Source organism: Aquarana catesbeiana, linkage group LG10 (genome assembly GCF_042186555.1).
Source record: "Aquarana catesbeiana isolate 2022-GZ linkage group LG10, ASM4218655v1, whole genome shotgun sequence".
Taxonomy (NCBI): Eukaryota; Metazoa; Chordata; class Amphibia; order Anura; family Ranidae; genus Aquarana; species Aquarana catesbeiana.
Window position 1 is genome coordinate 148310772 of NC_133333.1, and position 12925 is coordinate 148323696.

The 12925-nt window shown below is 40.9% G+C and overlaps 1 protein-coding gene across 2 annotated transcripts in view; it reads left to right on the forward strand.

Moving 5' to 3' along the window:
- GRIN2D (glutamate ionotropic receptor NMDA type subunit 2D) overlaps positions 1 to 12925 on the forward strand; it is a 1662686-nt gene that overhangs the window by 1459700 nt on the left and 190061 nt on the right. For both annotated transcript variants that reach the window (XM_073602755.1, XM_073602756.1), the window contains exon 13: positions 1612 to 1799. In XM_073602755.1, the coding sequence (XP_073458856.1) occupies positions 1612 to 1799 (188 nt within the window). The remainder of the gene's footprint in view (positions 1 to 1611; positions 1800 to 12925) is intronic.

Here is a 12925-nt window from a genome sequence, read left to right on the forward strand (position 1 = left end):
TGGGGCCTTATACTTTTTACCAATGTACTGAAAAATAACATGCTGATGGGATAAAGGAGAGATGACACCATCTTTGTGTTGCTGCTGCTTCTTAAAGCCATTCTTCAGTCTTAAAAAAAGTAAAAACTTGTATTTTTAGCTGCTGAGAAAAAAGTACACTCATCTGTCCAAGGATCCAGCGCTGTCCTCACCTGGGCTGTTTATGATGGTCATCGTACCCTTGGTGCTGCCATGTTTACTAAGGGAAGCTGCCTGTGACTCCTTGCGGCTTCACATCAAGCTTCCCACTGTGCATGGGGGAGTCATGCTGTGCTTTGAGAACGGACCAGCAGCCCTCTGTGACAAGTCCCAGAGGACTGTGGGCAGAGAGAGAAGGAGAGAGAACTTACAGCTTTAAAGTTTGTACAGATGGACTTGACTGCTGAGGCGCAATAGGCCTAGGTCCCAATTAACATAACACCATGGATCAAATCCCCCACCACCCCTTGCCTTTTAACCCATTAAATAAGACACTTACGACAATTAGGTTGGAAAGGGCAAGGCCACAAGTTTATTAACTCCAACACATAACATGTAAACATATTTAACCAGTGCCAGTCACAGTCGTACTGTGAGCACTCAACCAAAAGAGGTAAGTAGGGGCCTGTCCTTACCATAAGTGCTGGACAGACAGCCTACTTCCAATTTTCCATCAAGGGCATAGCCCATTACAGCAACATTAACTGCTGTCAAGATCAAGAAAACCGCAGCAAACTGTGACATGCCATAACAAAAGAAAGGAGGGGCGGGAGGGTGGGCAGCTCTTCCAACGACGAAAGACCCAGAATTCCCTGGGGGCACACGTTCCCTGAGCTCAGGCCCATCCCATCTCCCATATTTTGACCAATTATTCTCCTTGTCCCGGCACCTAGCCATGCCCCCATCAGTCAAGGCTCTCTCTCCCTAGAGAGGGCTCAAGAGGCCTTCATAAAGGAAATATAAACTCTGAATGACATTTAGTTTGCTAAAGCATTGTGCATAATAAAGAACTGTAATTTTTACTTTTTTTCATGCTTTGTCTATATGCACTCCACAGATGGCTGCATGACATTTCTCAGGTCAGGTTTGCTAACGGTGACAACACTGGACTATGTCTTTCTAATGTGTGTTGAAATGATCACTTGTAGTTTCCATTGGAAGCCTGTTTGACAGGAAGACAACACAAGAGCACAAGGGTAATGGGAATAGGCATTGTCACCATAGAACAGCAAGTGCCAGAACAAGGTCCTAAATATATCATGCTAAATATTATATGGATTGGTGATTTGGTTTACATATACTTTGTATATGTAAAGCATATACTTGTGCTTTGCCCATGCAGTATGCACCCTCATTTATACTTTTAAGAAATCTTGCTTGTTAGACATGAGTTGATCTTGAGTTTCTTGTGAACTTTGGTTTGGAGTATTGATAAATCATTTGTTTTAAAAAATTATAAAGTCTATCATCATATAATGGATGTTTTAATAAGAAATAGCTGAAATCAAAATCAAGTGTTTGTACCTTGAGAAAATAAAATATTTTTGTATTTTATTTATTTATCTATTTATCGTATATGTATGTTTCTTAAAGGAAACTGGATGCATTTATTTATGATGCGGCAGTGCTGAACTACATGGCTCGAAAAGATGAAGGATGTAAACTGGTGACCATTGGCAGTGGAAAAGTCTTTGCCACTACAGGTTATGGCATTGCTCTGCAGAAAGGTTCCAAGTGGAAACGCCCTATTGATCTTGCATTGCTGCAATTTCTAGGAGACGGTAAGTACTTTCATCTTCCAGGTAATGGGGAATAAAAAAGACACCATCCTGCATCCCTGAAGGCAAATCTTTATACCTGATTATACCATCAAGAAGTTGGGGCTAGGCTTTAATGAGGCTAGACAGGTATGCCTATTCCTAAGCCATTAGATACTTGATATTTGCAGACGGGATTTGTTGGACTTTCAAAGACACTTATGAAGAGGTGTCAATATATACTCATGCCTTATCATGATAAATATGGTTATATTGGAATTTTGTTTGTTTGTTTTAGCATAAGATATTTTAAAATATTAATTTAAAAATATTATTTAAAAATATTTTTATTAGATATATGTGTTTCTTTGTCAGCATATAATAATAAAAAATGAGCAAGGCATTTATTAAGACAGCATACCAAATACAAGCATTGTGGAGATATTAGTCAAATGGTTATTGTCAAGGTAACTGATGCTTACTGATACTGCTAAATGTAGTCTGGGCATCTACCCACCAATGACCTCATGTCATGAAAGATTTAAATACCAAAGAAAGTCAGAGAAAGAAAAGAAGATAAGAGATGTATGGCATAATGGAAATGTATGCCTAAACTACAACCAATTATTACACAATAATACGAAGACAATCCTTGTACAAGGATCTGTTTAAAAAAAAGTAACACTTTTTTTATTTTATAGAATTTTGGTCCTTCTGGAAAAAAACTGCATGTAGTACTTTGTCCCATCTTTCTAGGTTCCCTGTAACACTAGTTAAGATATTAGACAGGACACTTTCCTCTAACACATGGTGCATGTCTTGAAAAGCTATTTCTAACTCTGCCATCACTTGCACAAGGCAAGCATCAGCTCAAGGAAGATAAGACTGACTGTTAACGTGTAAATTATGCTGGTTTTGGGTCTGTTTTGCTATAATTGTTCTTTTCATTCTTTACTTAACACATAAGTATTTATTACAGGCTCCATCACTGATTCTTAGCTTTCAAAGCATGATTCTGGGCTTTCTAAAGCCAGCAATAGATGGTGTGATTTTCTTTTCTGCAACCACTAGTTGCAGGAAAGAACATGACTTGATTCCCCCATCAACACAGTCTGTGTTGATGGGAGAATCTCTCCCACAGAGCTATTGTGTTCTCACGGGGGGGGCAGTCCCCGCTGGATGAAGAAACAGCGATTATTGCTAGTGGCTGCAGCCGCTGGCAATAATTGCATGAATAATGGTTGTACCCAAGTTGATTGATTAACTTGGGTACAATCAGCCTGCCCATACTTGGTTCGAATCTCTGCTGGTCCCTGCTGAACCGGCTGAGATTCAAACCATCTATGGCCGGCTTAAGGAGCACTGGAAGCTTTTGAAGACTGACTCTGTACCGATTATTTATAAGTAACTAGGTAGTTAAAACAGTGAATTACTTCATGAATTACTTCATGAATTAAATCATGCACAATTACCACTCTTTAAATAGTTAACTTGGTGGGTTGGAAAAAAAAAGATCATCTTTATTTTCAATCTGCAAGAACAAGGAAAATGCTATTTGCAGAGGTATCCAATATTGAGAGCGAAAAAGCAATCTGCAACAGCTGTTTTAATAATGTCTACTTCTTAACCAGCTGTCAGAACTGCTATACGTTTGTCTATACAGCATTTTCAATCTACCCTATACATTCTGCCTGAATAGAAATGCTTGCTTCGTGTACAGAAAATTAAAAAAGTACAAATGAATAAATCAGTTGGGTTTCTTCATCTAGTTCACAGCCTGTGGCCTAATAGTTAAAAGAAGAACTAGCCAATCAGCTAGCCCTTTGAGGTTGTTATGTTCAGTTATTGGACATTTTCAAAGGCAATGGAACAAGGGAGAAAATTAGCCTTTTTTCCAGCAGATGAGTTTATTGATTTTTCTGAGCGTATGTGAAAAATAAAGAATGTTGTGTTACTTTGAACAACTTTACACATCCATAAGTATATGTTACGCTACTTGATCAAACCTTTATTTAACAGGGATTGACACTTAAAAGCTAGTTTGCAATGTAATCATTTTTTCCTTCGTTGTGACAAGTCCTTTCCCAGTGATTATTGTGTTTAACTGAACTGACACACTTTCTTGGCAAGGATGAGCAGCTGTGGAAATTCATTTTAAAAGAGAACGACAGCCTTGTTTTAAAATGAGTTGAAAGGATCTTGAGTTATTTTTTATATTGAATTATAATCAATTAGAGATACTTTTAGATGGGAACAAAATCATATTGCTTAATATTTAAAAATCAGAGATTCCACTGAGATTTTTTTAAAATAACTTTTAAAAACAATCTTTTACATCCCCAAAATGTTTTCGCCTGGCTTTTGGGTATTCTAGGAAAAAATTAAGATGACTCGCGCTGTGTAAATTGGTGAGTGTGTGACCAAATTCACCGTACAAAAACACTAAATACAACCAGTATCAGTGGATGCATAAACCGTCTGTGTGGCAATGTATCACGATCAGTGCAAACAAATAACAAAAATATATAAATCGTCTGTGCAATAATATATCGCAATCAGTGCACACAAATTTTGGGTATTCTGACACAATCCTTTTGTACTTTAAAGGTGCAAGAAACTGGTAATTCTAGATAACATATTTTTAATATATAAGCCTAGTTCAATTGTCACAGACATTAACCAATCCAATTGGTTAATCTTCAATTATATTTTACATTTTGATATGATGACCCCTGCCTTATCTGTAACAGCTGTCCCTTTTACACTGGCCTGTTACTAATATAAAAATTTTTTTTAAAGTACAACGTTATTCTTATCTTATTTATATTATTGATAGAGATCATATAGAGATTAATATAATGTCTTCTTTTTCATAATTGTACATTGTTGGTTTGTGTTGACTTAAAGCTGAACCCCAGTCAAATATAAAAGGCAAAAATTAGGGCAACTCTGTAATCATTAACACGTCATTAAATGTATGTTTTGTTTCATTGTGCTTTTATTGTTTTCAAATTAAGCAAGGGTACATAGGTAGTGTACATAAAGAGATGGAATATAGAAACGCTAGACAAGGCATTACAGAGGTTTATAAAACTGAAAGAAAAACATAAAATTGTTAAAAAAGCAGTACGATTGAAAGAATGTCATATAACCTACACGTAACATAAAATCAATCAAAATAACTAGTGTGCTCCAAGCCAAGTATTCCATGGGCTTCATTGATAATTAAAGGTTTACAGAGCACCCTGTTTTCCAGTTAGAATGCGTTTATACGTGTAATGAGTTTTAACTGTCTCAACAGCTTCTGAACAGTTAGGTGATAGATTACTCTTCCAGTGTCTCGTGATAAACAAGTAAAACTGTAGCAGGGAAGGATCCCTTCCCTGCTAGTCAGGATTGTGTTGTTGGATAGAACTATGTTATTATATAATATGTGTATTTCATCTGTGCATTTAGCTGTTTGCCTTATCTTTAGGGACAGAGTAATACGTTGGGAACATTGATAAAAGCCCCTTATCATGAAAACCATGAGCCACTTCATGGCTTGAGTATATTTTTCCACAGTATAATTTTACCATGCAGTGTATATTTTAGTATTTTGTGGGTAAATAAATCTTTTTTATTATTTAAATAGCAAGCAAATTGCTCATATTTTGGATGGTGCTGGTTTTACGACATCCTCCTCTAGGAGATGATTATAAAACCTACACAGAATAAAAATCCAGCAATATGCATGATTTGCATTTATTTTTTGATAAAAAAATGAACAGTATTCTGTTCCAGCCAGCACACTGTAGGCATCTGCAGCATGGCACTATTGGATTAACCCTTTAACAGTGAAACTTATACAGTTCTTTCAGGCAGACAATGCACACCTCCTAAATAAATAGTATTTATTTTTGCCGAAGTGCATATCATACATAATGCTCGATTGTATACTTTTTTATTATTTTTTTTTTTAGATAATTAGCAAAATCCAATTTTAGGTATGCCGTGTGAATAGGAACACATAATAAACATACAATGGGTTTTTCTCAAATTTGACTGAAAAAGTGGAGATGAATTTTAACCACTTGCCGACCGCCTACCACATATTTACTGTGGCAGGTAGACTCTTTTTTTTATAGTTTTGGCTATATTAAGGCAGAATTAAAACCCCTGTCAGGTTCTTATTGCTGTCTGTTCAACAACTAGGGAAATTCACCTTTTCTTTTTGCCCTAGTGACCCTTATCACTGAGAGAGAAAGTGAAGAAAACATTTGGAAAGCTGAGTTGCCAACAGAAATAAGGGAGAAATATTCCTGATTGTTGCTGCGACAACTGTCAGAGAGAGAATTTCCCTTACTTTGAAAAGATTCCTCTCACTTCCAGTTGTGGCTACAGGGCAGACAGTAAAGGGAAATCCTTTCAATGGAACATAATCGGTAAAACTGACATGTGTTTTACCTATCCCCTGCTCTATCTAAATGAAAAAAAACATGTTTTGGTTTAGATATACTGTACAATAACTGTAGTTTTTCTTAACAGGAACCTTACAGACTTTGTAGAAGAATAAATAATTTTGAACTAAAATGATTATCATTATCATCATTGCCCACTGCCCAGATTATTATTTGCATTCTTTTTCCTCCTTGTGATTAGTTACTATCTGCTATAATCAATTATAAATCTTACTACCACCACCACCATCTTGTTGTGCATTTATAATGACTTTATAATGACTTTTAAATTAGAGTGTAAGACCTTCAAATGAACCTGTTCTTTACCTATTAAGGGCAAAGAAACAAGTTAAATGCATGCATGTTGGTGCTTACTTTCTACATGCTGCCCTGCCTACCAATTTACCCCCATAACATATTGTGAAAAATGTGTATGTATTAAAAAAATGCAGTACTTCCAGGTATGAGGGAGCATAAGACTCACTCCTTTCTTCCTAATATGCAGTGCTCAGTGGCTGACTGGAAAGTCACCAGCTCTGAGAGATGTCTCATGAAGGCAAGAGGAGGGTACATAGCTTTGTATAAGCTCTGACCCAGACAAAACCTTGAACATACTTGAGGATTTTGATCAGATGAATGGGGTGGAAAGGGGAGCAAGTTTCAGGAAAATACCTGTGTGGAGTTCTTGTGGAGTCCCCATATTTTAGCCCCAGGCTGAATAGGGCTAATAGGGCCATGACTTCTACCTATGTGAGCAATACGCCTCAGATAGTTCACTGCCAGTAACCAGTTGGGGTGCTGGCATAGGACTGTTGAAGGAAGTGGGTTGGGTTTAGTACCAGCATAGGGAAGGGCTGGTACTTAGTATTAGCCAGTACCAAAAAAGCAGAGGTTCATTAATAACCATCTCTGGCTCAGAGGTTGGAGACTTCCTTGCTAAAAGAGAAAGGTGTACTATATCACCAACCATTGAGGTGACGGCTTTCCAAAATGTCTCAAGCACATGGTATCTTCATACTCTGGAGGAGTAGCAGAATTTGTTTTGGGGTGTAATTCTAAGTATGTTCATGCTTTAATACCTTAATTTACAACTTTCTGAAAAATACATTTAACTTTGTGTTTTCCACTGTCCTGGCACTCTAGAACTTCTAAAATGTGATAGGTAGTCAGGAAATCATATGTGTAATTTAGGCCCCTTTAAAGTTTGAAGGTGCTCCTTGGATTTTGGGCCTCCCTATGCATTCAGGCAACAGAAAAAGTTGCACATATGCAGTATCCCCATATTCGGGGAGGGTAAAAAAAATGTGTCTTGTAGTGTTATTTTAGCTATGTCCATGCTGTTGGGAGAAATAAGTTGTTAAAATGACAACTTTCTGAAAAATCAAATCAAATGTCAATTACTTTTATTTACTTTCCTTAAAAATGTGGGCAAAAAAATATTACCTAAAAAAACTCACCATGCCTCTTAATAAATATCTTGGGATGTCTACCCTCAAAAAGCGGGTAATTTTTGGGGTGTTTCTACTGTCCTGGTATTTTAAAGCCTCAAGAAATGCTATAGGCAGTTGGAATATTAGGGTGGATACATTTCAAATGTATACTGTATGTCATAGTTTGTAGGCTCTAGGACCGTCACAATTATGAATAATATACACTTATTTGGGTTATTTTTTTTAACCAAAGAAATATAGCAGAATATATTTTGCCATAAATTTATGAAGAAAGATTATTTACTTGCAATATGTTATAAGAAAGAGTTATGCCCCGTACCCATGATCGGACATTGATCGGACATTCCGACAACAAAATCCTAGGATTTTTTCCGACGGATGTTGGCTCAAACATCCGGTCGCAAAAAATTGTCGGAATTTCCGATCGCCAAGAACACGGTGACGTACACCATGTACGACGAGACTAGAAAAGGCCAGTTCAGAACCAAGCGCGGCACCCTTTGGGCTCCTTTTGCTAATCTCGTGTTGGTAAAAGTTTGTTGGGAGACGATTCGCGCTTTTTCAAACTCGTGGTTTTTAGATCGTTTTCTGCTGTTCAGTTTGTGCTTGTGGGTTTGTATCTGCTCTTCAGTGCGTGCAGCAAGTGACGAGTGACTCTTGTCATTCTGTTCTTGTTTGTTCGTTACTGTTTTTCAGGTCGCTCTTCACAGGCCTTGCTGTTCTTCAGTGCGTTCTGTTACTTCTTTCTGAGCAGCCGACCATTTTCTAGTCATGTTGCGTATATGTACTCCTCGTAGAGTTCGTGCTGTGCAGGGGGTTGGTGTTGGGGTCCTGACCTTGACACAAGTCCAGTCCATGAACAGGGTGGGGAGGAGTTCATGGACCAAGAATTGCTTGCTTCAGCGTGACCAGTTCTGTCATATGCCTTTGCTCCGTGAGATCTGTGAGAATAATCCTGATGATTTCAGGAACTGTCCCTGAATGACGGACCCCGTATTTCACAGTTTGTTGGCTTTGCTGACCCCCTATATCAGCAGGCAGGATACCTGCATGAGGCAAGCCGTCACTCCGGAGCAGAGGCTCGTCGCCACCCTGCGGTACTTGGCGACGGGGAGAAGGCTTCAGGACTTGAATTTCTCGACAGGCATCTCCCCCCAGGCTCTGGGGATCATTATCCCAGAGACCTGTTCTGCCATCATCCAGGTCCTGCAGAAGGAGTATATTAAGGTAAGATTTTTATCCTTTAATATCACATTTTATTGTATTTAATGTTTGATAATATATTGTATTTCTTTCCTCATTCCCTAAATACCATGATTGGAATATGCTGTGAATGTCCCCTTTGTCCTCATTCATGCTTGATATTTTTGTAATTATTTTTGTTGTCCTTCATACATATTCCTTCACTTACCTCCCCAGCATGGTCTCCTGGCCCTATATTCACCTAATGTAGTCACTTAACAATGTATTTTATCAGCTCCATAGTAGTGCTTTACCCCAAACACCCCTAAAATGTTTTGAAATGTGATTTGTGCTTTAAATTCAGGAAGAGTGCCAGAGGCCTTTTTTGGGGGGTCCCCAAATCATCTGGAACCCTCCCTTCCCCCAACTGCTAAGTCAGCTGATACCAATTCTCTATCTATCCTCAATTATCTATCTGCTGGTTTTTCCAAACCCATACACACTATACCCATCTCTTTAGTGGTCAGATTTATGGATGAATTCCCCAAAGCATGTAGTGCAAGGGCCTGCCTGTATACTTTCAAATGGTAATGTTTAAAGTTTTTGTATCCTATTATTATCTTGATAGGTAATAGCAGAATTTCCAAATGTGCTCAAATGTGTACAGTGTGTATTTATATCTTTGTATTATGACACTTCTTACCTGTCCAGTGGGCTGCCAATAGTGTGACTAAGGAGGGGCTGTTCAAAGTAATACCCATTATTTAGGCATTCATCTCTCAATGAAGTGGAGAGGGCTACCTGTCCAAGAGTTCCCCCCCTATAATGTTAGAAATAGCCCATGAAGGGGGGGAGGGGGAATCTGATAGGTGTACCTTATACTTTGGTGTTTAAAAATTACCTCTAATAAATGGTATCTTGATGTTGGCCAACAATGTTTGTGTCTAATCTGCTTTCCCTGTTTATGTGCACAAAGGCTAATTAATTTTTTTTTATTTCACTCCACAGTTTCCTTCCACGCCACAGGAATGGCAGACTGTGGCCTCCCACTTTGCCCAGCAGTGGGACTTTCCTAACTGCGGAGGGGCAATTGATGGGAAACAAGTCCACATCATCCCACCACCCAACTCGGGGTCATACTATTATAATTATAAGGGGTTCAATAGTATTGTGATGTTGGCGGTGGTGTCGGCTACTTATGATTTTCTGTATGTGGACGTGGGGAAGAATGGCCGGATGTCCGATGGTGGAGTCATTGCCCAGACAGAGTTCTACAGGCATCTCCAGAATGGCAGCTTGGACATGCCACCTCCAGAAGACAATGTGGAAGGACTCCCATTCGTCTTCGTTGCGGATGAAGCCTTTGCGGTGGGGGACCATCTTATGCGGCCATTCCCGATGAGGACCCTCACCCTGGACCAGAGGGTTTTTAGTTACCGGCTGTCCAGAGCCAGAAGAGTGGTGGAGAACACATTTGGAATCATGGCCAGCCGGTTCTGCCTATTTCTTACACCCATACACATGGCGGAGTATAAACTGAATCATATTATCCTGGCGTGCAGTGTTCTACAAAACCTTTTATGGAAACATTCTGCCAACTATGCTAGTACAAGTGTGTGGTTGGCTCTTCTCCTTCCTCTTTGGATTGACTATCCATCTGAGATGATCCGTGGGAAGGTTTGCCATCCATTCTAAAGTTCCGTCAGGAGTCTGGATATGTTCTGAAGTTTTACTGCCATCCAATCGTGAGGTTCCTCCTTTTGATTGCCCGTTGGGGTTATAAGCTTGATTGACTCATTGAACGTACGTTCTTATGAGTTCAATCCTTCTGGTAAGCCTTCACTTTTTCTCTATGTGGAGGGTCCATCACACCTTTGCATGCGTTATCCACGTGGTGAATAAGGAACTATACATACTTTTGGACTAACATCAGTCCCTTTCAGTCCTTAAAAGATCCGAAGAATAGGGATGAGCTTCGAGTTCGAGTCGAACTCATGTTCGACTCGAACATTGGCTGTTCGCAAGTTCACCGAACAGCGAACAATTTGGGGTGTTCGCGGCAAATTCGAATGCCGCGGAACACCCTTTAAAAGTCTATGGGAGAAATCAAAAGTGCTAATTTTAAAGGCTAATATGCAAGTTATTGTCATAAAAAGTGTTTGGGGACCTGGGTCCTGCCCCAGGGGACATGGATCAATGCAAAAAAAGTTTTAAAAACGGCCGTTTTTTCAGGAGCAGTGATTTTAATAATGCTTAAAGTCAATCAATAAAAGTGTAATATCCCTTTAAATTTTGTACCTGGGGGGTGTCTATAGTGTGCCTGTAAAGGGGCGCATGTTTCCTGTGTTTAGAACAGTCTGACAGCAAAATGACATTTTGAAGGAAAAAACTCATTTAAAACTACCCGCGGCTATTGCATTGCCGACAATACACATAGAAGTTCATTGATAAAAACGGCATGGGAATTCCCCAAAGGGGAACCCCGAACCAAAATTAAAAAAAAAAAATGACGTGGGGGTCCCCCTAAATTCCATACCAGGCCCTTCAGGTCTGGTATGGATTTTAAGGGGAACCCCGCGCCAAAATTAAAAAAAAAAAATGACGTGGGGTTCCCCCTAAATTCCATACCAGACCCTTATCCGAGCACGCAACCTGGCAGGCCGGAGGAAAAGAGGGGGGGACGAGAGTGCGGCCCCCCTCCCTCCTGAACCATACCAGGCCACATGCCCTCAACATTGGGAGGGTGCTTTGGGGTAGCCCCCCAAAACACCTTGTCCCCATGTTGATGAGGACAAGGGCCTCATCCCCACAACCCTGGCCGGTGGTTGTGGGGGTCTGCGGGCGGGGGGCTTATCGGAATCTGGAAGCCCCCTTTAACAAGGTGACCCCCAGATCCCGGCCCCCCCCCTGTGTGAAATGGTAAGGGGGTACATAAGTACCCCTACCATTTCACGAAAAAAGTGTCAAAAATGTTAAAAATGACAAGAGACAGTTTTTGACAATTCCTTTATTTAAATGCTTCTTCTATCTTCCTTCATCTTCTGGTTCTTCTGGCTCTTCTGGCTCTTCTGGCTCTTCTGGTTCTTCCTCCGGCGTTCTCGTCCAGCATCTCCTCCGCGGCGTCTTCTATCTTCTTCTCCTCGGGCCGCTCGGCACCCATGGCATGGGGGGAGGCTCCCGCTCTTCTCTTCTTCTCTTCTTCTTTTCTTCTCTTCTTCTCTTCTTCATTTTCTTCTCCGGGCCGCTCCGCAATCCATGCTGGCATGGAGGGAGGCTCCCGCTGTGTGACGGCGCTCCTCGTCTGACAGTTCTTAAATAACGGGGACTTGACGGGACTTCCCTGTGACGTCACGGGGAATGCCACAGGGAAATCCCGTCAAGTCACCGTGCGTCAGAGGGGGGCGGGGTCACCGGGTGGCCCCGCCCCCCCGTTATTTAAGAACTGTCAGACGAGGAGCGCCGTCACACAGCGGGAGCCTCCCTCCATGCCAGCATGGATTGCGGAGCGGCCCGGAGAAGAAAATGAAGAAGAGAAGAAGAGAAGAAAAGAAGAAAAGAAGAAGAGAAGAAGAGAAGAGCGGGAGCCTCCCCCCCATGCCATGGGTGCGGAGCGGCCCGAGGAGAAGAAGACAGAAGACGCCGCGGAGGAGATGCTGGACGAGAACGCCGGAGGAAGAACCAGAAGAACCAGAAGAGCCAGAAGAACCAGAAGATGAAGGAAGATAGAAGAAAGAAGAAGCATTTAAATAAAGGAATTGTCAAAAACTGTCTCTTGTCATTTTTAACATTTTTGACACTTTTTTCGTGAAATGGTAGGGGTACTTATGTACCCCCTTACCATTTCACACAGGGGGGGGGCCGGGATCTGGGGGTCACCTTGTTAAAGGGGGCTTCCAGATTCCGATAAGCCCCCCGCCCGCAGACCCCCACAACCACCGGCCAGGGTTGTGGGGATGAGGCCCTTGTCCTCATCAACATGGGGACAAGGTGTTTTGGGGGGCTACCCCAAAGCACCCTCCCAATGTTGAGGGCATGTGGCCTGGTACGGTTCAGGAGGGAGGGGGGGCCGCACTCTCGT